Source organism: Mixophyes fleayi, chromosome 11 (genome assembly GCF_038048845.1).
Source record: "Mixophyes fleayi isolate aMixFle1 chromosome 11, aMixFle1.hap1, whole genome shotgun sequence".
Lineage (NCBI taxonomy): Eukaryota > Metazoa > Chordata > Amphibia > Anura > Limnodynastidae > Mixophyes > Mixophyes fleayi.
Window position 1 is genome coordinate 7,048,920 of NC_134412.1, and position 27,149 is coordinate 7,076,068.

General features: G+C 40.2%; 1 protein-coding gene across 1 annotated transcript in view; it reads left to right on the plus strand.

The window, feature by feature from the left end:
• Positions 1 to 17,918, plus strand: part of LOC142106730 (uncharacterized) — a 34,805-nt gene extending 16,887 nt beyond the window's left edge. The window contains exons 2-8 of the mRNA XM_075189724.1: positions 1,396 to 2,263; positions 2,757 to 2,846; positions 5,576 to 5,641; positions 9,173 to 9,232; positions 9,459 to 9,725; positions 13,931 to 14,129; positions 17,072 to 17,918. Of these exons, the coding sequence (XP_075045825.1) occupies positions 1,498 to 2,263; positions 2,757 to 2,846; positions 5,576 to 5,641; positions 9,173 to 9,232; positions 9,459 to 9,725; positions 13,931 to 14,129; positions 17,072 to 17,168 (1,545 nt within the window). The 5' untranslated portion in view covers positions 1,396 to 1,497 and the 3' untranslated portion in view covers positions 17,169 to 17,918. The remainder of the gene's footprint in view (positions 1 to 1,395; positions 2,264 to 2,756; positions 2,847 to 5,575; positions 5,642 to 9,172; positions 9,233 to 9,458; positions 9,726 to 13,930; positions 14,130 to 17,071) is intronic.
• The last annotated feature ends 9,231 nt before the right edge of the window (positions 17,919 to 27,149 follow it).

A 27,149-nucleotide genomic window follows, 5' to 3' on the forward strand; every position in this document is an offset into this window, starting at 1 on the left:
AATAGTGGGAAGATATGTCTGTCAAAGATGTTTCTTAGTATACTGGTTAGATTGCATACCTCATGTATATGGCAATTGTTGAATTGATGAAATATCAGACCACAGCGCTACATAGACAGCTAATCCTGTATCACTAGGATCTGCAAATACAGATTGCTTTGTATTGCTCGTCATTGGCACAATGACTTAGCACGGTGGCTTAGTGGTTAGCACTTCTGCCTCACAGTGCTGGGGTCATGAGTTCGATTCCCGACCATGGCCTTATCTGTGAGGAGTTTTTATGTTCTCCCTGTGTTTGTGTGGGTTTCCTCCGGGTGCTCCGGTTTTCTCCCGCACTCCTAGTCTCTCACTCTGTTTGTCTATGTGTGTGTGTTAGGGAATTTAGACTGTACGCCCCAATGGGGCAGGGACTGTACAGCGCTACGGAATCAGTGGCGCTATATAAATAAATGGTGATGATGATGATGGTTGACAGAAGTTTGCTATCCATTACATTTTTTTATTGTAAATAAGTTGGGTGAAGATGCACTTCTCTTCTTTACTTCACCACCACTTACACTAGCATTGCTTCTTTTCTCGTACACTGTACAAGAAAATGCACAGTACTACTGTCTCACCATACTTTCTTCACTGCTGCTCTGTTATTACTATCACTGTTATTACAAGCCATTGCATTGCATGGGGTATCTTACCACTGATATATGGGCACTTTGTACAATGGGGAAACACCCAACACAGATCTGTTAGTCTCCAATTGATTATGAGTCAACATAGGAGGATGTTCTATAAAAAAATTAAACAGATTAGACAATGCTACTGAACTGTTCATACAGCTAATTACTAAATACAGCATACATAGAAGTGATGAATAGTCAAGCCAATGGTACAGCTTATGTTACGCTAACAAGTACCATTCACACATGTTTTCCCCTAGAACAATCAAGGAAGAATGAGTGGCACAGGTTCTGTAAGGGACTTTTGCAAGGACATCTGTGACATTAATTGATGATTGATAATTGGCTTCTTGCATTCTATGCACTGTGATTGGCCCTGATTCTTCAGTGGACATAAATTATTAAGCAAATTTGGTGCAAATCTAGACCCATTCACAAATTAGTCAGCAAATTGCATAAATTTGTGCGAATTAAGGATTCTGTCAAATTAATTTACCCAACTCAACATATCTTGCCAAACAGGCTTTATTTAGTTCATTTACATTTTTAAAAAAAATATTTTATGATTGTGTATTTGAAAATACTTTAGACCAAAACTGATTACTTGTTACTATTTCTCTTGCCTGGTCTCTTTTTGTTTATTAGGCTTTAAGCTAATATATGATATAAAGTGTAACTCTAACTGTTAATAAGTAGTGTTTAATATCTTATATCACTTAAGGCATAATAAGATTACCGGTGAAAGCCAAGAAGAACTTCAAGACAACAATATTTGTTGTGGTCAGAAGCTCCAGCAGTTGATAACCGTGTAGCCAGAGAGAGAATGATGAAAGATACAGTCAATGTGATGAGTTCCAACACCAACGTAGGAGAACCCGAGCAGGAGAACCTCACTTTGCTAGCTGGAGAACATGATGATCGGGACATCACTTTGGACATTTGTCCGGAAGTAGGTGAGGTCGATGATGAAATTGCTAAGAGCATCAAGATCGGAACGAGTGAAGTAGAAGATAAAGACATAACAATTACCGACCAAGAAGATGAAATCATGATAGTCGGTAACCCTGTAGAAGCTGGTGAGAATGAAGATACAGACGTTGATATAGAAGTGGGAGCACCGGATGACAGAAGCACTGCCTTACCGTTGGGTGAGTCTATGGCTGAAAATGGCAGCAGTGGCCCAAAATTGAATCAACACGAAAATGAGGATTTACCGGTAACCGACACTGATTACAATGATGGTTTAACGTTGGACATGGTTGAAGATAACAATATACTTATAGAGGAAAAAGATGATACTACTGATGTTTTAGAAGAAGCAAAAGCTTGTTCCCCCAACACTTCAAAGAAACTGTATAAGAACAAAAATCCAATTACAAAGAGCATCACCAAACCCAGCGTCGGCTTATCAAAGTATAAAGCCAAGAGTAAGACCAAAGGTACGGGGGTGTTGAGTAAGTCAGAGGCCACCGATCAGTTCATGATAGAAAGTAAACTCAACGACGGTGGTAGCACAGAATTGATTAAGAACGCAACGCCTTTGTCTCCGTCAAAGCGTCCAAGACAGAAGAGAAACCAGACTTCCCATGGTGAGTGATTTTCTAGTGGCGCCGTTAAACGTTTAAAGAGCACCTTTCATGTGACTATATGCTTAAATTAACTCCTACCACTTATCTATATATTTAAATAGTTATTTTGTATTATGGTTTATCTCAAGTCAGTTGAGTAGTTTATTTGGTACACTCGTGCCCTACAGTAGCCGGTGAAATGTTGCCCGGTGTTATTGCTAGCTGTGTTCCTATCCAGTCTTTTTTATAACTTATCTCATAACTGCTCTTGCAACTTACAAAACATAGGCAGATAAGTCAAATGAACGGCCCATCCTAAAACATTGTCCGTGCTAGCCGTCCCTGAATTAAGTTTCCAAGTGCTTTCATTGCATTTTGCATTGTTATAAATATTCCATTTTCTATCACACTCCAAAGTGAGAGGTTTTTCGCACCATCGTCTTGCTGTGTATTTCCATGTTGCTAAGCAAACATCTTATAAATGAATTGAAAGGTTCACTATATGTTTCGTCAGGTGGTCTTGAAGGGGAGTCCAGTGATTTTGAGCCTGAGGACAAGGTTGTGGAGGACTTGACATCCGACAAGGATGAAGGCAATGAACCAGGTGAGCCAGTGAATAGCGACTTGGTGAGAGTAACTAGACACCAGATTACTGCCCAAGGTTATAAACTGAAAGCATATCTGTTTATATTACACTTTTTAATTGTCTTATATTGAATAATATACAAGGGGTAAGGCACTGTGTGCTCCCTTTTTTTCTTTGGCATGAATGCATATGAGGATATTTAAGCACTGACCAGAGATTTCTAATTGGTCAAAGGTCTTAAGTGGAGTACCTCAAGGTTCCGTGCTGGGACCACTCCTTTTTAATATATTTATTAATGACCTTGGTGATGGTTTAGAGAGTAAAGTTTCTATTTTTGCAGATGACACTAAACTCTGTAAGGTAATAAAATCAGAGCAAGATGTAGCTTCTCTACAGAGGGACTTAAATAAACTGGAGGATTGGGCGGCTAAATGGAATATGAGGTTTAACACAGATAAATGTAAGGTTATGCATTCAGGGATCAAAAACAAGAACGCAATCTATAAATTAAATGGAATTAATTTGGGAGAATCTATAATGGAAAAGGATTTGGGAGTGCTCGTAGACAGTAGACTTAGCAATAGTGCTCAATGTCAAGCAGCAGCTGCAAGGGCAAACAAAGTATTGGCATGCATAAAAAGGGGCATAGATGCAAGGGAAGACAGTGTAATTTTGCCACTGTATAAATCATTGGTAAGACCTCATCTTGAATATGCAGTACAGTTCTGGGCACCACTCTATAAAAAAGATAATTTGGAACTAGAAAGGGTTCAGAGAAGGGCGACAAAATTGATAAAGGGCATGGAGTCATTAAGTTATGAGGAAAGGTTAGCCAGTTTAGGCATGTTTACTTTAGAAAAGAGGCGCCTAAGGGGAGATATGATTACTATGTACAAATACATTAGGGGTCAATACAGAGAGCTTTCATGGGAACTTTTTACCCCAAGGACCATACACAGGACATGTGGTCATCCCCTAAGGTTAGAGGAGAGGAAATTTCACAACCAGCATAGGAAGGGGTTCTTTACAGTAAGGGCAGTCAAGATATGGAATTCATTGCCAGGGAAGGTTGTGATGGCAGATTCAATAGATATGTTTAAGAAAGGGTTAGACAAATTTTTAGCGGAAAGGTGTATCCAGGGATACGACCGTTAATTTAAAATAAAGGATAGTAGTGGATATAGGGTAAAATTGGTTTGCAATATTGAGTCTGGGGGGATTTTCAAAATTGAAACAGATGGGCGGTTGCTCACTCTGGATTAATTTCAAATATAAGTGCAGGATCGCAGGAGATCCAAAATAGGTTGAACTTGATGGACTGGTGTCTTTTTTCAACCTCATCAACTATGTTACTATGTTACATCCATTGATGATTGACAGCTTGTATTTAAATGTCTTTAAATACCCTAAAATGAAGTAACCAGATTCACAAGGGGGAAGGGGGGATTTCAAGAAAAATCTATGTCACCGTCGGTGGTTGACGGTCTTCCTTAATTCATTTTAAGTAAGTGCATTGACAAAGGGGTGTGTTGGTGAACAGATAACACCTATTGATCATCACATTCCCTCTTCACTTTTTATTTTTATGAAAATACCATCCTATTCTCCCTTTTAGTTTTATTGAAAGTATTACACTGTATTATTTTTCTTGTTTCACCTTTCACATGTCCGTGAGACTTCACTTGGGTTGACGTTACATATTGATGTTTAAAAATAAAAAATTAGAACTTTCACCTTCTCACGAACATATTTGGTTGGATGAATTGATTTTCTAGAGGATTGATGGAAGTATTATTACACAATGTGCAATATTTATTGGGCAGAACGTTTACGTTTATGTAAATTCACTATTCTTTACGTGTACTGCACTTTTTGTCCACCTCTAAGGGTAGATTATGGAAGTAGAATCCTTATTTGTTCCACGGCCTATTCTTAGCCATCGTGGTCCTCTGGTTGATGAAGGTTCTTCACTATATTAGTTGCTCTGACACCGACACATAACTGCCCCGTATCTTGGAAATCCTTCTAGAGATTCGGTCATTGATAAAACACTTATGAGTGTATTTCCAAGTCATCCCATTGTCGTATGATTGCTAGAACATTAGGCTACAGTTGTTCGCTATCCTTGAGAGAACCAACTACATTGTGTAACTTCAGGTGGGAGCCTGAGAGTCATTTTTTGGAGTTGAATTATGTCATTCCTACTTCATTTTATTGAGGACGATTGTTTGCACTATTGTAGTGTCATGTACAAGCTTTTAGGAATGATGTCTCTATAGTCTGAAACCAAGGAAATTCCAGCCACTCAAGTTTTTAGATTTTTCCCTCCCTTCGGAAGGGGAACTTGAGCAGCTAATGAGAGACGCAGATCTTGTGCAGAACGGAGGTGTCAAGTTGGGAGATATTTTGAGTGAGGAGATGTATGTTGGTGTAGTTTTGTTGAAGGCCTCTTGTAGAAGTAATTTATTTTGGAATAGGTTAAAAAAAAACAGGCAACCAGACGTCTCCTTTACATTGGGAAGAATAAAATACAGCGATGATCTCATAGGAAAATGAAGACGTCAGTACAACACTCGTCTGCGTGATGTATTGGTGTATGATCAGACACAGCGGGAGTATGTGATTCACTGGATACAGCTAATGGATACAGTTTAGAAACATCTTCGACATTGATACATTCTAAGCTGCCGTACAATTAATTACAAAACTCTAACCAAGTTCATAATATGAATTTTCTCCTTTCTCAGATTATAATATTGTAAAGGAGATATGGAATTTTTTTCTGAATAATCTGACTGTCAACAGCACTAAGTGTAAGTATACTAGAGTCACTTTTATCTCTGTTAATATGGTGATATCAAGTGTGTATGGCTCTATAATTTGTGTCTAATTAATATTAATATAATATTCTGTTCTTTTTTTGTACGTATGGTTTGTCTATTACACTCCTGTTATTTGTAGATAAAATATTACCTCATTCTGTTGGTCGTTATTGTATATCATTGATACTGTGTGTGACGGTTACTACAAATGTTACAAGTTCTAATTTAATATCGAAACTGTTTTATTGAAGTGGATTATTCTACGGGGGGGTAAATTGTTTTGTTGTCATTTTATTTGAAAAGAGCTCAATAGAAATAATTGATTCAAAGAGTCTATTAAAAGCTCTTAAATATACTCTTTCTTTATTTCCTCTACATTACACTTTACTAGCTATTAAACGAGACTGTATGACATTATTATCATCGTAGATTTGTAAGACACCACAGTGCTCCGCAGCTCCGTACAATAGGGAAAACAGTACATACATAAAACAGGGACATACAAGGTATACAAAATAAATGCAGACATGAAAACAAAGGGTATGGAGGACCCTGCTCATTAGAGAGCTTACATTCTAAGTGGAGGAGGGCACAGCTGAAACAAGAGGAGCGAGTATGGCTCAGAGTGGAGATTGGGACAGTTGTGAGAGTGCATTAGTGTGAATAGTGTTATTGGGGATAAGGTCACCTCTAAAAAAGCGATGGATTTTCAATATTATAGACATTATAGGACACACACAAAAACACTGATATGTACAATGCTCACTGGTATATACACACAATCCATTAATACCAGTAAACAATTGGACAGATATAATGACTAGCGATATATATCACCGCTTCTTAGGGTAACTGCTATCTCAAAGGTAACAATTAAAATAAAAAAAATAAAAAAAACAGCAATGATTTAGACTTCTAATCTATGTGGGGTAGTTGACAAACAGTGAGCTAACTTGTTACCAAATAGCATTTAAAAAAAACATACAAGGAAAAAATGACATCAATATTAATGACTAATATCATCTTTAAAATAATGTATATTAGAATCAAGGCCTGGTTGAGCTAATTTCACATAGCATAGATTGATACAATTAGAAAAATGAATGCCAAATCTGCATATATAGATGGCATTAAATTAAAAGATAGTGTTATATTAGATCATATGGTTTAGAGCATTGATGGGCAACCTGATACGTCGGCACCCGCATGACCTTCAAAAAGGCCGCAACCTGTTTTAGATTCACAGTTCTGTTACCTAGGGGACTGCAAGCCAATTTATCAGCTTTGGACTTAAGAGTGACATAACAGGGACATCGAAAACACAAATGGCTTGATGATAATTATATTGCTTAAAGAGTTACTTCAGTTAAAATGTCATTTTTAACCAACATCCCTTCTTCCCTCTAACTACCGGATATGTGGTGTATCGGTGGTTCGCTGAAACTGGCCTCCAAATATTTAGCATCAGATGGACCATCCACACCAGTAATTAATTTATAACATGTTCATATCAATAACTTTAGTCCAATCTCTTAGTGGGCGCTAATGTCATTGAGAAAAAGAAAAGAGTATAGCAGTCTTCTTGTTATGTGTTTATTGGCAAAGTTAAATGAGAAATCATATACTTTATTTTATTTAAATAAAAATATGTCATATTATTACTGAAAGATATACTAAGCTAAATAAAAAAAGAGAGAAATAAAGACAACAAAAGGATTAGTAAATATATTTTGGTATTTCCAATAGGATCAATATTAGACCGAATCACCCTATAATGTCACCAAGGGGGGAAAGAATATTTTGGCTGTTTATTTAACTCCTCCAAAAATTCCTCTGGGCTTCCAATGATCCAATACTATATTGCTACATATATAACTTAATTGTAACTTTCAATATTGTTTCTGAAGTAACCCTCAGTCCGTGAGATACTCTTGGTATTAAGTACTGTTCCGCATATCAGAGACTTTACTAGTTAGATTACTGTTATACCAAAGAGGAGGGAAATTGTTTTTCTATAGTATATACAAATAATATTTTCTGGTTAGATTTATTATGATTTCCAGGTAATTGATATACTGTAACAATATTTCATTTAATCCCCTCCCTGATGGCTAATCTATATTAAGCTTAATAGGGTCACAATAACGCCATCTAAGTCATAATATTAATATTCTAGCTAAGAGGGGAGAGGGAGCCCCCCCAATCCTGGATCTACAGAGCCCATACAGGTACTACAATATTTGCTTTTGTTTCTGCCTACACCATGGAGGTACTTTGCAGAATTTTGTGCAAAATTTAATCTATCCTCCTGTTACACTATTAAAAAATAAAGCAAGTTATCCGTTCATCCCATGTTTTACTCCAGTAAACAGCTGGAACTGAGCCTCGTGGTGAAGGAAATGTTCTGCCGGGAGGAATAATGTGAACATATAATTATGGCACGCCGCAGAGCCTAAAACACTTTGTGAAGAGGCTTTTATGGTTTTATGCAATTTGCAGAGCATGGTTTAGAAAATGAAAGCAACCTGTTTGGTTGCTGTTTGCTATTGTATTAAATAAGTCCAGAACGCGGAGTTGACAAGTAAGGAAAGTCATTGCAGGGACATCCTCCTATCTGACCCCGGGATGATTGTTTAATAAATGGAGCCGAAAAGTCATCTGTCATCGTTGCAATGACACATTATAATTAACGGGGCAAAAACCTGTTAATTATTAAATAGGCCCTAAACAACTTGGCGCTGCCTGAAGAAATAAATAGTAGAACTCCTGGTTTGTTCGTTCTACTGAGAGGAAGTTCCTAAATAAACGTCTGGATCAGGTGAATAAACTTTTGTCTTACCGTCTGCTACTGACTGAGCTATACGAGTGGCAGCCATTTTTCTGGAGATGAAAATGCACTGAGACCTATGTAAATATGTCACCCACTGTGGCTTCTACATTGGAGACAAATTTGTTTGCGACAATTGATCACCAAGCGGTGATATAGACAAGCAGTGCAGATTTTTGCAAGGGTCATAGGTTTGCCAATGGATCAATTTGTAGAGGAGGAAAGCTTTCCGCATGGTCGAGACTCCTCTGCAAAATATTATTTTCTTTATCATTATTTCCCAAACTAATAAATCTTTTTTTATTTTTTAATTTTCTCAGGTTACTCCATTTAAATATCATGAACCCAAAAGACTTCTTGTCTGCATAGGTGTCTACACCGATCCTCACCTCTCTGTTAGTTTTATATGATATGTACAATGCACATTTAAATATGATCGATCAGATGTTTCTTTTGTGTTCAATAAATCTATTTTTTTAATTGTCTCTTAGTTCTACCCACATATTGTAATTGGCGACCACATGGTACATGATAAACTCCATATTGCAGTTAATGAAGCCTTTAATTTTATGTTACTTTTTATTTACAATGGACTTTACAATAGCTCTGTTCTCTATATGTCTATGTAATCTACCACATTACAGCCCATAGGTTTCTCTAAAGACAAATTTTCTGTTGTCTTACTTTTTTTTTAGGGTCAAAGAAATTCTGTGTCCAATTATTGGCTCTTTTGATGATCATTACTGAATCATCAGGTAAGATGACAATTGTCTTGTTATAAAATGGAATTATTTTTCTTAATAAATGTCTCTAATTTCATATGAGCAAAATACACAAGGACAATATAGAACAAAGCCTTAAAATAAAAACTGTTTGATTCAAATTATATTACATTCACTTGAGAAATTACATATGACAGCATATGGGGGCTAAGAGTTTAATTGATTAACGGACACTTTCTTTCTTTTTTGTATCTTTTAGCCTTTCCAACCTCTGCTAAATGGAAACGGGTGGCTTTTGAATCCATAACAGACTTAACGAACTGTCCTCTATCTATAAGAAAGGGCTTGAAGGAGATATGTTTCTTTAAACCACTATGCCCCGCACAAATGACTGATTGTACAGATGGCGATTCGTTTGCGGTTTTGACAAACAATTACATTTTACACCTGTTTACGCCTGACCTGGATACAGAAGCATTCAGTATGAAGTACGGACCAAGACTGAACATGGATCCGTCGAGGATAGGTATGAAATCGTTCTGTCATGTATACGGCTGTGGGTTGGAATAACGAAATGTTATGCAAGCATTATTTTTCATGCTCTACATACGTAGAAAAAAAATCTATATTGACTTAGTCTACTGTTCAGTGACATGGTGTATTGCCGTGTGCGGGTGGTTTCCATGAAAATAGAGATTATTGATCACAGATGTCCTTGCTGTTCATATGTGTAGAAGTGTCCTCTGGGGGGTGTTCTATAATTACTCTCTTTCTCCCTCTATTCTCAAACTCAGAGCCAACAATTGTTCCACTGGGTGCATAAGTTTTCCTTTTGCAACCCTCTGACCTGGCACACGAGAGCAGTGCATCCTGGGTGCTTTTGAAACATAGAAAACACACAAAAAAAACAATGTGCCAACTAGAGATGGGCGGGTCCGGTTCCCCGAGAACCGAACCCACCCGAACTTTGGGTATCTTACTCTGCCGCCCGCTCCAAATCGAGGCCGAACGTCATTGTGACGTTGTCGCATCTCGGGGCTCGGTTCTCGCGATACTTCAAGATTATAAATACACGGCTCCACAGCAATCCATCACCATTTGACAGAAGGAGAGAGCAGGGTGTAGTCACAGGCTGATAAGAGCAGGGACAGAGAATCCAATATTCTTATTCCAATTGCTGTAACAAAAATCGCTAGAAAAGAGAGGAGGATAGAGGTTTTTTTTTTTTTTTTTTTAATATTTGGCACTCCCCAGTGCTTTTTGGATCTCCCTCATAATTGTGCATAAATATTTCTGGCTGTCAAAAGTCATATCTGTCAGCAGTATCTTACCAAATAATTTTTACCACTACAAGTGCTTTGCACTCAGAATGGATTCAAAGCAGTCCACATATGATCAGAATGAGCAACCAGGTTCTGTCACCAATCCCGATGTTAGTGTTCCCAGTACGTCATCTGGGCAAGGTGATGTCAAACTACACAGTGTTTCGAAATCAGTCCAAAAAACAAAAACCCCCAAAAAATTTACTGTGTTGAAGCGAAAAAGAAGTGTTACTGAGCAAAAATTAAGTGCCAATAAAAAAAAAAATTGCCAACATGCCATTCTACACACGCAGTAGCAAAGGGAGAATGAGGCCTTCACCTTTGGCTATTAGTGGCAGATCCCAAAAAGTTACCGAGCCTACAATTGGTGCACAACTACTGTTACACATCAAAGCCGAGCTGCAAGATAACAGTAAGGCATTAGAGGATAATGTTTGCTCTGATTCACAAATGACACCAATCCCTGTGGAGAGTCCATCCAACAGTGAGTTGTCTAATCGTGAGCATTCTGTTAGTTTACCCATAAAGAAGGGCCCTTTCAGCAGTTCTGCTGATGTGTACCTGAACAGCCCGAGTGTAGCCGGTGATACACAAATGCCACTTTGGAAATAGAAGAGGATGAGGGGGAGATTTGTGGAGGTGACGAGGGCGCTAATGAGGATGTTGATGATTATGATGCAGACAGATACCAAATTGCCTTCCTCAATTTCTATTTATATTCTAGATAATATATAACGGCTGAATAGTTTTCTATTTTACTCCTAGTGGAGAGGGGATCTGATGCAGACAGATACCAAACTGCCTTTGTCCATTTCTTTGTATATTCGAATTTCTAGTTCCACAGTCTGTGCAGCCTCCTTTTTATATTCAACTACAAGTGGAGGGCGGGGGGGGGGGTTATAGATAGCCACCAAACTACCGTGGTCCATTTAATTTTACTTTCTAGTTCCACAGTCTGTGCAGGCTGCTTTTTTTATATTGAACTAAAAGTGGAGGGCGGGGGGGGGGGCATAGATAGCCACCAAACTACTGTGGTACATTTAATTTTACTTTCTAGTTCCACAGTCTGTACAGGCTGCTTTTTTTATATTGAACTACAAGTGGAGGGCGGGGGGGGAGGGGCATAGATAGCCACCAAACTGCCGTGGTCCATTTAATTTTACTTTCTAGTTCCACAGTCTGTGCAGGCTGCTTTTTTTTATAGTGAACTACAAGTGGAGGGCGGGGGGGGGGGGGGGCATAGATAGCCACCAAACTACCGTGGTCCATTTAATTTTCTTTCTAGTTCCACAGTCTGTGCAGGCTGCTTTTTTTATATTGAACATTGAACTACAAGTGGAGGGCCGGGGGGGGGGGGCATAGATAGCCACCAAACTACCGTGGTCTATTTAATTTTACTTTCTAGTTCCACAGTCTGTGCAGGCTGCTTTTTTAATATTCAACTACAAGTGGAGGGCGGGGGGGGGGGCATAGATAGCCACCAAACTACCGTGGTCCATTTAATTTTACTTTCTAGTTCCACAGTCTGTGCAGGCTGCTTTTTTTATATTGAACTAAAAGTGGAGGGCAGGGGGGGGCATAGATAGCCACCAAACTACTGTGGTACATTTAATTTTACTTTCTAGTTCCACAGTCTGTTCAGGCTGCTTTTTTTATATTGAACTACAAGTGGAGGGCGGGGGGGGGGAGGGGCATAGATAGCCACCAAACTACCGTGGTCCATTTAATTTTACTTTCTAGTTCCACAGTCTGTGCAGGCTGCTTTTTTTTATAGTGAACTACAAGTGGAGGGCGGGGGGGGGCATAGATAGCCACCAAACTACCGTGGTCCATTTAATTTTCTTTCTAGTTCCACAGTCTGTGCAGGCTGCTTTTTTTATATTGAACATTGAACTACAAGTGGAGGGCCGGGGGGGGGGGGGGGGGCATAGATAGCCACCAAACTACCGTGGTCTATTTAATTTTACTTTCTAGTTCCACAGTCTGTGCAGGCTGCTTTTTTAATATTCAACTACAAGTGGAGGGTGTAATATACACCCAAAGACGATGGCTACATTGCCAATAATCAAAGATGGAGGAGGTAGACAACCAGGTTTGTCTGTATAATTTGCAGACAAGTGTTCGAATTAAGGATGGCCTACCAGGGATTAAACTGTTTTTGTTCATAATTTACTAGCTATAGAATTACCCCACTTATCTAAGAAACTGGTGGAGCACTAAATTAGGTTATTTTAGACCAAATTTTTTTTATTTTTTTCAAGAATAGCAAAACAAAACCAAAACCAAAACACGCAAGGGCGGTTTTGCTAAACCAAAACCAAAACACAAAGCTAATCCAGATCCAAAACCGAATACAAAACCAAAACACGGGGGTCAGTGACCATCTCTAGTGCCAACACAGTCTATGCTGCAGTACACACTTTTACATTATTGTTTTTTAATATTATTTTTAGTTTTTTATTATTATTTGTTGTTGTTGTTGGTTTTTTCTCTTTTGCTGTTGCAGTTTTTCAGCAGTATTCTCGATGTTATTCGATGTGCTGTCCATTGTAACTTAAATCTGATGGAAAACGCGAAGCAAGAAAAATACATAAATAAAAAAGTAAACAAAAAAAAACCAGGGAAAATGCTGTCGGGTCTCCAGGCGCCGGTCTGTTTAAGGGGGTTTTCCATCTTCCGATGACTTTCACTCAACTTTTACTCAATCTATTGCTTTATATCTCAGACTCTCTTCTGTGCTTTTTAGCCAGGTATCTATATGATAATACAGAGTGGTGTTTGCAATTCTATCCAGAGAACAACTTTTGTGTTGTATCTGGGGAAAATTAACAAATCTTATATAAAAACCTTGCTAAAAGGCACAAAAGGAAACCAGAAATATAGAGAAGTGTATCTAGTAAAAGTTTCAGGAGGGTATATACAAACCAATGCGTTAAACTCCCCAGATGGTAGAAAAGCCTCCTCTAAACTCATACTTGCCAACTCTCCCGGAATGTCCAGTAGACTCCCGAAATTCGGGTCAGTCTCATGGACTCCCGGGAGAGCTGGCAAATCTCCCGCTACCCGCTGCTGGCACCCCGAAATGACGCGATTCGCGGTGAATTGCATCATTTTGGCGCGGGATGCGGGGCCAAAATGACGCGTTTGGCTGCGCCCTGCCCCCTCCCGCACTTCAGTCATGCCCCTTTCCCAGAAAGAGCGATGAGAAAGTAGGTAAGTATGTCTAAACTTAAAACATAACACTCGGCCTCCAATAACATAGCTCCTGCGATGTTTTTACATATATATTTTTTATATATATTTGCAAATGATATTAGTTGCTCTTTAATAAAAATAACTTGTGTTTTATTTGTATTTTATGTTTTCTAATCTTCATCTCTTTATAAGTAGAACCTGATTCTTGTTTCAGAGTACCAGTCTATAGATGTAGTGAAAGCGATATGGAATTACTATAAAGCGATTGTGACTACTACCATGGGTCCAAATCCTGCCAATAATTCACTGGTTGTAGGACAAGAAGATGAAAGGAGTCACGTTATAATTTTCATCCCATTATGTGTAATCTGCTGCTGCTTTTTCATTTGGTTCCTATGGTACATTTGTCTAAGGTACGTTAATATGTTCTTGTTACAGTAATGTAGAGTGTTTCACTTCAAGCAACTGAGTCCTGAAATTGTAATTATGTGACCTGGATGGTTTTGGATAACTATAAAACACCCCTTGTGTATATTTTGTAACGGATGAATGATGTCTGACACAGATCTAGTACCAGAGAGACGGACAGAAGTGACTTGAATTAAACAGAAAGATGGCGGCTGCTTTCGATACCCATTTCAATGCTGCGTTCTGACTTCCACTGTTTGAAGTCCGTTCTCCGTAAACACCATGGGCCTGATTCATGTCTGTACGCAGTTTTGCACGAAAGTTCGTGCGCAGTTCCACCCATACTCAAATCCTGACATATCTTCGCGATACATTTAGATTTGAATCTACGTTATGCCTAAACAGTACTTGTCGAATGTAGACGCACATAACAGACTGCAGTATACACACCTATATACCGTATTTTCCCAAGTATAAGACGCACCCATGTATAAGACGCACCTTAATTTTGGGGCCCAAAATTAAAAAAAAGATGTATTAAGGTACATAAAGAATGACAGCTACGAGACTGTGGGAGGCGCCAGAAGTACCTTAAGGTCCTTTTGCCAATCAGCGGGGACACGCTGTTCCATTCAGCCAGCGGGGACACGCTGTTCAACACAGCCAGCGGGGACATGCTGTTCCGATTAGCGGGGACTCCTCTCTCACACCAGGTGCCGACTTCTTCATTGAGATAAGTAGCGCTTGCAGTGTATAAGACGCACCTTTTTTTTAGACCCAAAATTTGGGGGGAAAAGATGCGTCTTATACATGGGGAAATACGGTAAGTACAATAAAAGGTTACAACACAGCACAAAAAACTTTTATTGTATCAGAAATTAAAATAACCACTGTTAACAGTATAATCATTTATATAAATATTTAACAAATTTATTTTCAAATACACATTTTTGTTATTTACATAAACGATGCTTTTAGTGCATACCGTAAATGCGATGCAGTTTAATAGCCTGTCTACGTTGCATATAGTTGTTGTGTGATAGCTAGCGACATGCATATGTGTGCGTCTTAATACATGACCGTCGGTCATGACTATCAGTCGGCATTTACACCTGACGTATAGTGGGTGTAAAAGTTACGGCTGAAAACAGGCGCACGAACGACAAACACAGGACCTCAATAGGCCGCAAACTGCATTGGAACCGCCTACGTTAGTCCGACCCCTCTCTCCCCCATCCGCCTCTCAAGTTGTAGGCAGTTGTACGTGGCAGTTGCGTGCGGACATGAATTGTCTGCAATTGAGTTTATTGGCGTAACATCCGTTTCTGTCCTCTTGCCCACCCTCTTACTTGTTGGCAAATGCCAAGGTAGGATGGGGTCTGTGCGGTCCAAAAGTGGGCTATTGGTTGCTTCATTGTGCATTTCACAGTGAAATTTTGTATATTTCACTCTCGGAATTTGTCCCTTAGTGTTTTTAGTGGGATTGCCCCTATCATGTTCATTCTGATATTTTGTACACAAAAATAATCCTGAAAAAATCTCCATAAAAACTATCTACCCACACACACTATCACCGACTATATTAAATGTTTAATGCTGGGAGTTCCTGGACCGCTAGCCAATAAGCAGTGTTTTCCCAAACTGGCTGCCACTGATTGGCTGTTGGGGAAGCGGAGATTTAAGCATTAGAATTGTTTCGCTTTGGTGGTTCATCGCGTACAGATGGGTCATTTCTATGGGGCTTTTTAGATCTGTTTTTGTTTAAATGAAATTCAACAAACTGTCACCAAAACTCTCTCACAGGGAAAGAGCAAATATATTAATAACCCAAAATAATCTATTTTAATGGGAATGACGCAGATATTTCTTGAAAAAGTGTATGAAGAGCCACCTATTTGTGTAACTTATGGACAGGAAATGGTGGAGGATTAACCGAATTTCCCTGTAGTACCCCCACATGATTGTGACACCTTTCAATTAGCCATGTCTCTAATTATGTATATTTAAATCTATTCATTTATATTGTGAACTGAACTGTGTATATTAGAAGGAATACTTCATATTGTAAGTCATAAGGATATTATAAGTCACCTCAGACTTCTCTGACTACCATAATGTCCACTTCCTCATAGGGTCACTGACCTCCTCTGTGACTTAAAATATCTATATATTTTACAGTTTAATGTTTATTTCAATATGCTGTACATCTTAGGACGTACCGTATCCAAGCCAGAGAATGAGAAAGGAAGTATATTTCACTCTCAGGGGGGTTTTCAATTGTCAGCGAGTTGTTTTTTTTTCAGAGTGTTAAGTCATTTTAACGCTGGTTTTTTTTATCATTCTCGAGTGGGTTAACGTTACCCGCAATTCAATTCCATTTTTATCACTAAATGTCTAACTTGTAAAAGTTGATTTTCTTGTGAAAAAATATTGAAAAAAACCCCATAAAAAAAATAAAAAATAAAATCACTAATTATCTATATTTATGTATGTTTTTGGTACAAATATGAATGTAGTATTGTGTTTTGACATGTTATAAATGATTGTATGGTAAAAAATAGTTAAATAAAAAAATATGCTAAAAGAAAGTACAAATATATGCTTAAGCCAAAAAATGTAAGGACGTCAAAACATGGTAACACAATAGTAATATAAATAAAAATGATTTCATTTCTTTGTCAGAGACCACTAATTTTCTAATAATTCACCCACTACAGTGAAATATGCGGGCATTAGAAGTCATACTTTATATGGTTACTCCACTGTTAATACTATTATATTTTAGAACAGGTGGGGTGCAACATCCTATGTATTATACATATTTACTAACGTTACTTTCCTATTGTAGTTACATGCAAGCATCTAGAGGAAATATGTCTTTGATCTGTGCTGATCAGTGAATGCCGCACCAACAGAACTGTAATATATATATTTCTATATCTTGCAGAAAAAACAGGGGCCTCTGTAAAACGTATCAGCCATCGGGATGCACGATGATGCTGAAGAAAATGGGAACAATACCGAACGCGAAAATGCCGGCTTGACATCTGAAATGCAAAACAAAGTCAACAGACATTTGGAAGGCTCTTAGTTGCACATTGTATGTTTTATGATCATTGAGTGGATTTTCCTTGCAAATCAAAAGTACAAAGTAGAAGTTAGTCTGATTTACCTCTTAAAGGGAAAATTCATTTTTACCCCCACCCCCAATTTATGTCCTGTCGCACTCATGTAGCAGTTAGGATGCGTTTCTCTCTGTCTCTCTCTGTCCCCCAATATTTTATGAACAGTGCTCTTCATAACACAGAGGTTGTTGGGATTTTTGTAGTGGGTGGAGGGAACAATTCTGCCCCAAATGCAGGGACTGACTTGTTATAAGGATATAGTTAAGTGCCTGGACTTGGGTAAATAAGAGGGGTCCCCCCACCTAATTTCTAGGGTGCAACAGATGATTAGAGAAAAGCAAAATGGTTCAGCATGATTCAGAAATTTTGGTTCATCATGAATATAAATCGTATCATATTATACTCCCATTCCCAGTAAGGAAATGGATCCTAAGCATTCGGTGTGCCACAATTATGTTCTTTGGCCATACTGGTGGTTTTTTTTAATTTTTAATTTTAATCTTCTATTTTTCTAATGGATATATTTATAAAACATGAATTTATAACAATATGTTTATTATAAGACTGCTGATTTTTAATAAAGATTGTCCAAATGCTGCATGTTGAGCCCTGCGTTCAGTAGACGGCCTGTCACACTCCGCTTCCCGGGTAATGCTACTGCTTTGTTGGATTCAGGAGCTGCGGGAAATTTTTATCTATCTACATCATGTTAAGCAGTTGGCTCTTCCTACAGTGCCTCTGGAGAAGTCTATCACGATTACTGGTATTGATGGAGCTCACCTCACTAATGGTCTTAATCAGCACCGTACTAGCCCACTCTGTTTCCAAGTATCGGGAGGAAATTTCTTTCCTTGTTCTTCCTCTTACCACGAGTCCGCTTATTCTAGGTCTACCATGGCTTCGCCTCCACTCACCGCATTTGGATTGGCCTTCTTCTCAGATTACAGCATGGGGTAAAGCTTCTTCAGGTAGATGTCTTACTCAAATCAAGCTTTTAAGGACTCTTCTTGCTTCACCAGATTCAAACCCGCCAGCTTCAGCCGCCTGTCCTGAGGCGCTAGCTTCAGCCGCCTGTCCTGAGGCGGCAGCTCCAGCCGCCTGTTTGGAGGCGCTAGCCTCTGCCTCCTGCTCCGAGGTCCCAGCTTCTGCCTCCAGCTCTGACGTGCCCTCCTCGGTCTCCAGCTCCAAGGTGCCATCCTCTGCCTTCAGCTCAGAGTCTACCGCCACTGTGTCCGGTCCTGAGTTTCCTGCCACTGTGCTGTCTGGTTCCGAGTCTTCAGCTGCTGTCTCTGTTCCTGAGCTGCCCTTCCTAGGGTACATTGTGTCTGGTACTGCTCTGCAGTTGAATCCAAAGTGTGTTAATACTATCAATCTTTCTGAGAATCCTATTCCCCCTCCAGGGAAAATTTTTGTTCCTCTCAATTTACGGAAGAAACTACTGATTTGGTTTCATGCCTCATGTTTTGCTGAACATCTTGGAGCTTGGAAAACCTTTGAATTAATTTCCCGGCAATATTGGTTGCCCAAATTTCAGTCTAAAGTTGAGGAATTTGTAGCTACTTGTGCAGTTTGTGCCCAACACAAGTCCTCTCTGTATAAAATTTTTGCTGATAGGAAACGTAGAACTGTGCCTCTTTTGAAGGTTAGTGACAAAGTCTGGCTGTTGACTAAGAATATTCGCCTCAAGGTACCCTGTATGGAGTTTGCTCCTCGTTTTATTGGTCCCTATAGGATCTCTCGAGTTATTTCGTCAGTGTGTTTTAAATTTCAGCTTCCTTCAACTCTTCAGATTACCAACACCTTCCACGGGGTAAATGTATCAAGCTGAGAGTTTTCCGGCGGGTTTGAAAAGTGGAGATGTTGCCTATAGCAACCAATCAGATTCTAGCTATCATTTTGTAGAATGTACTAAATAAATGATAGCTAGAAACTGATTGGTTCTTCAAACTCACCAGAAAACTCTCAGCTTGATACATTTACCCCCACATCTCTCTTTTAAAACCTTTAGTCATTAATCGGTTTTCTTCTCCCATTACAGTTATTGGATTCCAAGTATTGTATAGGGGTAGTGGAGTACCTAGTTGATTGGAAAGGTTGATCTCGAGGAGAGATCTTGGGTACGAGCATCTGATGTCATTGCACCTCTTCTATTGTAGGAATTTTATACCAAATTTCCCAGGAAGTCTGTTCCTAGGTGTTCGTTGACCACCTTTAAAGAGGCGGGTACTGTCAGACTCCGCTTCCCGGGTATCTCCACCTGAGTCTTTAACACTGACTATCACGTTAAATCTCTCTTCTTAGTACAGGTTGTCAGCCACATTTTCACCTGTGATTATTTCACCTGTGTGTTAGTCAGTTCTGCCTTTGGTCAGCCTCCCTTTATAAGGCCCATGCTTTCACCTTTTCCTTGTTGGTTCTTCAAGTCATACCTGACCTGGTTTTATGCCTGCTCTGTGATCCATATCCCGTGGTATCTGTGCTCCATCGCTGCTGTGTGTCTGGACTCTGCTGATCTCTGTGCACCTATTCCGCTTACCTTGGGTAATCGCTGTGATCAACACCTGCTGCCTACTTGGTCTGCACCACTGACTATCGCTGTCGTGTTCCACATCCCTGTGCTTCAACGCTGCTGGTGCCTGGACTATGCTGATCTCTACACATCGGTTTCGCTTACCTGTGGTAATTGCTGTGATCAACATCCACTGCCTACTCGGCCTGCACTACTGACTACTACTGCCGTGTTCCACATCTCCGTGGTAAGTTGTACCTCACTGCTGCTGTGTCTGGACTCTGCTGATCTCAACGTACCTGTTCCGCTACTTGTGGTAATCTCTGTGATCAACTTCTACTGTCTATCTGGCCAGCACCCCTGACTACTACTGACGTGGTCTCCATTCCCGTGTAATCGCACGGATCAACATCTATTGCCTACTTGGCTTGCACCACTGTCTACTGCTGCTGTGTTCCACACCTCCGTGGTAAGTTGTGCCTCATCGCTGCTTTGTATCTGGACTTTGCTAATTGCTGTACATCTGTTCCACTATTGTGGTAATCGTTATGATCAACGCCCGCTATTCATTTTGTTTGCACCACTGATTGCTGCTCTTTCGTTCCACGTCCTGGTGGTAAGCTGTGGCTCATCCTTGCTGTATGTTTCTGGACTTTGCTGTTTTCTGTGCACCAGTTCCACTGCTTGTGGTAATCACTGTGATCAACACCTGCTACCTATTTAGCCTGCATTACTGACTATTGCTGCCTTGTTCCATAATTCTGTGGTGAGCTGTTGTCCATCGTTGCTATCTACTCTATCAACATCATTGTCTATGCTGGCTCGTTTACATCTTTATAGTGAGCTGTTACTCATCGCTGATGCATATTTGGATTCATTGAGCTGTCATCTCCAGTACTTCATTAAACTTTGTATTATGTTCCACTCCTCAGTGGTATAGTGGTGATTTGCTATTGGCCTTCAGTTTGCATTAATGAATTTCATTGATGGTTCCTATTCTCTGTATATTATCGTGATCATCATCTGCAGTTTACTCAACCTTCAATGAACTTTGTATTATATTTTACAATAATGTGGCAATCGTTATTATCACCATTTGATGTCCGAATTGGATTTCTTCTGTTATTAAGTCATTCTCTATCGGTCTCACTGGGAACTTCCCTAGAGGGCCGCGACCTGCAGGGTGGAAGCCACTGAAGCCCAAATTCCGTTGCGGGATTCTCTGATGAATACCTTCCACGCGCCTCTGGGGAAGTCTAGCTAATACCTATTGAGACAACAGGATCTCACTCATCTATTCGTGAGCTAATCTGACACGGCCATTCTTTTTGTCTCTGTGTATGTTCTCTTTATGACCTCCAAGAGTGCTCAAATCAACCATCTTTATGTAGGATGGCAATAACTTATGGGACTGGTTTCATGACAAAGGGAGTGCAGCAGCCACTGCCCCCTTGTGGCGAATGGGTGTAGTCCCTTGCATCCTCAACTATCAACTCATCTCTTTTCAACCCATAATCCCTCAATCAGCCCCCAATCTCCCTTCCTGAGACCCTACTTTCAAATGGCAGTGTTGTGAATTTTCTGTATTCAAAACTTAATCAAAAATTTTAAACCAGATAAATATTTTATTTGACTGCCACTGCCAAATTGCTCAAGGGCGCCCACATTTCTGCCAAAGCGTCCAGGTTTGCAGAGCAAGGTGGCGGTGTTTGGGGTGGGGAGGAGTGATCTTATTTCTCACAAAATATGCACAGATTGAGATTTTATTCTGCAACACGTTATAATAATATTTTCTAAAGAGGTTGGGGGGGGGCGGGACAAGGTGATATAAATATTTTCATATAGAATATATTAAGACATTTGTAAAGTGTATATACAGTACTGTGCAAGGCTTTTAGGAAGGTGTGGAAAAAATGCTACAACGTAAGAATGCTTTCAAAAACAAAAGTTTTAATAGTTTTTTTTTTTTTATCAATTAACAAAATGCAAAGTGAATGAATAGAAGAGAAACTTAAATCAACTCAGTATTTGGTGTGACCGCCCTTTGCCTTCACAAGAGCATCAATGCATCAATTCTTCTAGGTACACTTGCACACAGTTTTTGAAGGAACTCACAGGGAGCTTAGTAATAAAAGATTTTTCTCAGCGAAGCCAACACAACATGAAAGCACAAAGATTGTTTCGGTCTTTAAGGTGTAATCTAGTTCTGTAATAGCTTAAAACGATCATTTAGTGCAGGTTTGGATTAAAAAACTAAATTATATATATATATATATATAGACTGTTTATTGCCACTTACAGCTCAATGGTAGCTGTTATCCGCTAGTACAACATTGTCTTATATGTTTGTTTTTTCCCAAATACATTTATTTTTAAACTTGTGTGTGTGTTTTATTTCCATTTTCCCTGGTTTGGTACAGGTCTCAGAGGGCCCTGGAGGCCAGGGCTTGCTGGCGCTTTTGGTTCCCCATGTGTCAGTATGCCATGACAGTTATGTGAATGCTGGCACCTGTAGTACTACAAGAGCAGCATGCCCAAACACTTAATGGCAGACCTGTGTGCTCGATGGACAGAATGCTTTTTTTTTACATCAATTTTTATACTCTTACTCTACACCCAAAAAAAAGATAAAAGAAAAGCTGGAATCTCGGAAGACTATGACCAAATGTATTCCAGAGCGTGTTACTAAGTATCAGACTGTTGTGCGTTGTTTGTGCGCTTTCAGGTTCACCCATCCGCGACTATCTGACATTCCGCAACGGGGTTGTTCAGGAAAAGCGCATTTTGTAGCAATAGACTAATGCGTCACCACTTCTGGTTAGGAAAGAGTTAAACAAACTTAACATCTGAAAATTGGAACAAATTTCAGCTTTTTCCATAAAAAGTATGACCGCTATTAAAAGTCATTGGTCATTGGGGGGGGTCTATATATCAAGGCAACTGTGGAGGAAAGAGCAGCGTCTTCCCAAAAGTTCTTCTGTATTTGCCTCCAGACAACCAATTTGCCTGACCATTCCTTGGGGCGGGGCATAACCAGAGGAGCAGTCGGGGTGGAGCAATGTCACCCATGCACGGTAATGAGATTAATCCCTTTCTATTGCTCCAAGACCCCCTGTCACCCCTGAGTTGATGGAGGTCTGCTGTTCTGTTATTGAGCAGAGCTTTATGCTGTGTCAATAAATTAGTACTAGGTCTTTATGTATTTTAGTACTGGCAACGTAGAGCAAAATGTATCTTTTTGGCAAGCAGTGATTTGCAGACGTAATTGTATTCTCTGCATTGCTAGGCTACGGTACTAGAAACATCTTCACACAGTAGAAACCTTGTGACCTTCAATTATTTTATTGGCACTTTGTCAAAAAAATGATTGCGACCAGGTGTCCTATAGTATAAAAGTGGAGAGAGGGGCACCTCATAGTGCAGTATTACTGGAAATATATGACAATAATAAATATTCTGCGTCAGGGGCGGATTGGGAACTTAAAGTGGCCCTGGAAAAGAGTCTGAAAGTGGCCTCATGTGGGCGGGGCCAAATAAATAGTAGGCGAGGCCCATTATGTGTGTGTACCCACTGTGTCTGCGCTCACTGTGTCTGTGCACCCACTGTATGTACCTGAGTATGTGTGTCCTGTTCTTGTCGCTTTCTCTACCTGTGAAAGCTCAGTTGCTGCTCGTCTGGATCCTGGAATGCTGTGAGTCCTATCTGGAAAAAAAATGGGTACACGAAATTAAGAAAACAACGAGCCCTGGCGTTAAATCAATCGCACACACGTTTAATAATTAGCCCTCCCTCCAGCCCCATTAAAATAATAGTATTCACATTTAATAAATAGAGATATTTCCCTCCAACCAACCCCATCATTAAATTAATAGTATTCCCATTTAATAAATTAACCTATTTCCCTACCTCCAAACAGGCCCAGAAATAAATAGGATTTAAGTTTAATAAATATAACCATTTCCCAAAACCATCCCTTGTCATTAAATTATTCAAATTCACATTTAATAAATAGCCCTCCGCCCAAATCTCAGCCTCACATTCAATTAAAGTCCTGCCGCCTCATCTTAAATTAATAGGCCCCACTATAAAACTAAATTGCCCCACCATCACCCATTAGTCACCACCTACCTCACACCCACATTTCATTGCCCTAAGCCCCCCTGCCCTCACCCCCATTTCATTGCACTAAGCCCCCCTGCCCTCACCCCCGTATAATTGCCATATGACCCCTGTCCTCACCCCCGTTACAGTGACATCAGCCCCCCTGCCCACACACACTATACTGACATAAGCCCCATTGCCCACCTGTGGCGGATCCAGGCAGGGGCTTGCTGCCGGCGGCTGCACACTGTGCAGGTCCGTTAGGCAGTGATAATGTGCTGCCCGGCTGCTCTGATTGTGTTTTAAACACAATCAGAGCAGCGGGACAGCACATTATCACTGCCTAATGGACCTGCACATACTGTGCAGCCGCCGGCAGCCTTAGAAGTTAGAAAGGGGACGGGGCTTAAATCGCCCCCCCCTATATCGCCCGGGGTAGAAAAAATTTCTAGATCCGCCCGTGGTGCCCACACACACTACATTAACACACACTACACTGACATAAGCCCCACTGCCCTCATCCCCATTACAGTGACAAGCCCCCCACACACACTACATTAACACACACTACATTGTCATAAGCTCCCCTGTCCTCACCCCCATTACATTGCCATAACACTGACACCTGCTACATAGCAAATCATTTGCATTTATTTTGTAAACCGAAAAAAAAGAAAAGAAAAAAAAAAGACTGATCGTTTTGGTCAACATCTCCTTCCACTAGTTACCTGTGGAACAGTTAAAAGCTGTTTAGTTGGTGTGACGAATGTGCATGCACAGCAGAGGAACATTTTTCAACAGTAAGCGGATTGGTAGAGGCCCATATGAATGCTATCCCTGCTTCTCTGCTCAGTTCTGTCTGAGCTACATTCACTAATTGGCAAATGCATCTTAACTGGCACTGCAGGTTAACATTGTGCCAACAGTACACAAGCAGAGTGATCACTGGATGGAACATGACACAAGACAACAAAATAAACTGCATTTACTTCAGTCCAGTTTTCATACTGAACCATCATGTATATTTTCAGCACTTCCTCCATCGGGTTCATTAAACCTCATCTGAAATGCTGGGTAATCTGCATTCACCAAATAGTGTGCCACTGGGAGCAAACTGAGTCTAAAGAACACAAAGGTGAACCACAATGGAATACAGAAGAGGGAGAGAGAGACACAAATACAGCAAACAGGGTGCTCAATACTGAAATGCGATCACTGCCTACAATAAATAATTACAAGATACATGCCATCAAGCGAATTCTAGCAGAGATCTCTCTTTGAAAGAGTAGATTTGATTCTATACATTCTGAAAGAAAAGCATGTCAGTCTCACAAGAACACAGACACCTTATGGGCAGCAGCTTATGATAAGGGGTCATTTAGAGACATCACCCTGGATCAGCTATCTCTTACCTGTGTCAGTAATAATGGCAGCGGACAACGAGCAACATGTGCACCACGGCTAATAGCAGGCAACATGGCGGCGCCGGGTATACTCACAGGCTGCTGCGGTCGCTGTACACATTCGCCACAGTCTCGATCCTCCGGCTCTGGCTACCACGACGTAGCAACTCTGGAAGCGCAGACCAATTCCCACCACCAACATGATTGCAGACAGAGACACTGACAGCTCACCGCACGGGGGATCCGGAGAGTGGCCACACTACGCCCCTCCACCGAGAGATGAATGCCTCTGTTTATTATTGGATAAGACGAGGATGGCGCCAGGTTTAAGATAAGTTCCGCGGCCACAAGCTGCAAGGACCAGCCACAGCGATGCTCCCCCACTGACACCCCTGATCCGCTGCCCCCCTCCCCCCCCAATTCACCCCTATGTTAGGCTGGCCCTGATTGTCGACGAACACCCAATGTTAAAAAAAAAAAAAACAGTGAAAAAAGATGTAAAAAAAAAATAATCAAGCAGCCTGCAGTCGGCCTCATTACGTCCCCGGCCTACCGGTAAAATTCCAGGTAAGCCTTATGGCCAATCCGCCCCTGTTCTGCGTACCCGGAGTAGGTGAACAACTCTTATCACTATATCATCAGCAACGCCGAGACTTGGAATCTATAAATTACAGGAACCAACCCGGAAGACGTGAAATGAATAGAGAAGCCAGAGATAGTGTAGTACTTTATAATCAAGGTGACAAAGTGATATCACAACAAAGGCTTATGTCCGTACCAGATAGATAAACATATAGGGGCATATTCAATTAGGTTTCCGGTCCACGCATGTGCGCAGTATGGACGGTAATACGGTACCTCAATAAGACAGATTTTACTACGCAACCCTATGCGAAAATCCACGTTATTACGGTACCGTGGACTGACTTTGCAGGACGTTCCAGTGCGTTCCCGTGGACCGGAAACCTAATTGAATATTTCCCATAGAGGCCTATCTATTTAGTCCTGCTGGATACTGTTCTCCCCAATAGTTCTGCTATATTGCTCCAAATAGAAAATAGGGCCTATATAGGGTAGGATGTAAAAAAACTTTTTTAATCAAAAAGCAATAAAATAATATTTACGGCAGAAAACATAAAATCATTCAAAGATCCCTCATGTGTACATTACTAAGTACGATAACATTATAAGAAATAAGCAAACAATGAAGGAATTGTTAAATAAAGTAATTATGGAAAATATAAAACTAAGAAATATAAAAGGAGGTCACTGATACTTCCTGATAACAACATGGCCAAAAAGTGCAGTTCAGGTATGGAGTAGATTAAGGGAGTATAACACTGGTTCCATAAACCATGCCCGTTTCTTTACACTCGCACATGCACACTAGGTTCTAATGAGCTCTGAATTGACATCTGACAAAACAGAAAAGCCCCAAATTTATTTTTGCTTGTGAGTGTATATTATTTTATTGTTTTTTGATTAAAAAATGTTTTTACATCCTACCTTATATAGTCCATATTTTCTATTTGGAGCAATATAGTTCTGTACTTGACCCCTTTAGGAAGACATAATTCATAATACAATGGTTATGCTACTTAAAGGTTGTGCCGTAAAAATTAGCTCTGACGCTTTGAGGCATGGACTACACAAGACCTCTGCTGGTGTAATGTGGTATCTGACACTCAGACATTAGCAGCAGATACTATAAGTCCTGTAAGATGTAAGGTGGGGCCTCCATGGCTCGGACTTGTATTTTAAGCACATTCCACAGATGCTCGATTGGATTGAGATCTGGGGAATTTGGAGGCCAAGTCAACACCTTGACCTCTTTGTCATGGTCCTCAAACCATTCCTGAACAATTCCTGCAGTGTGACAGGGCACA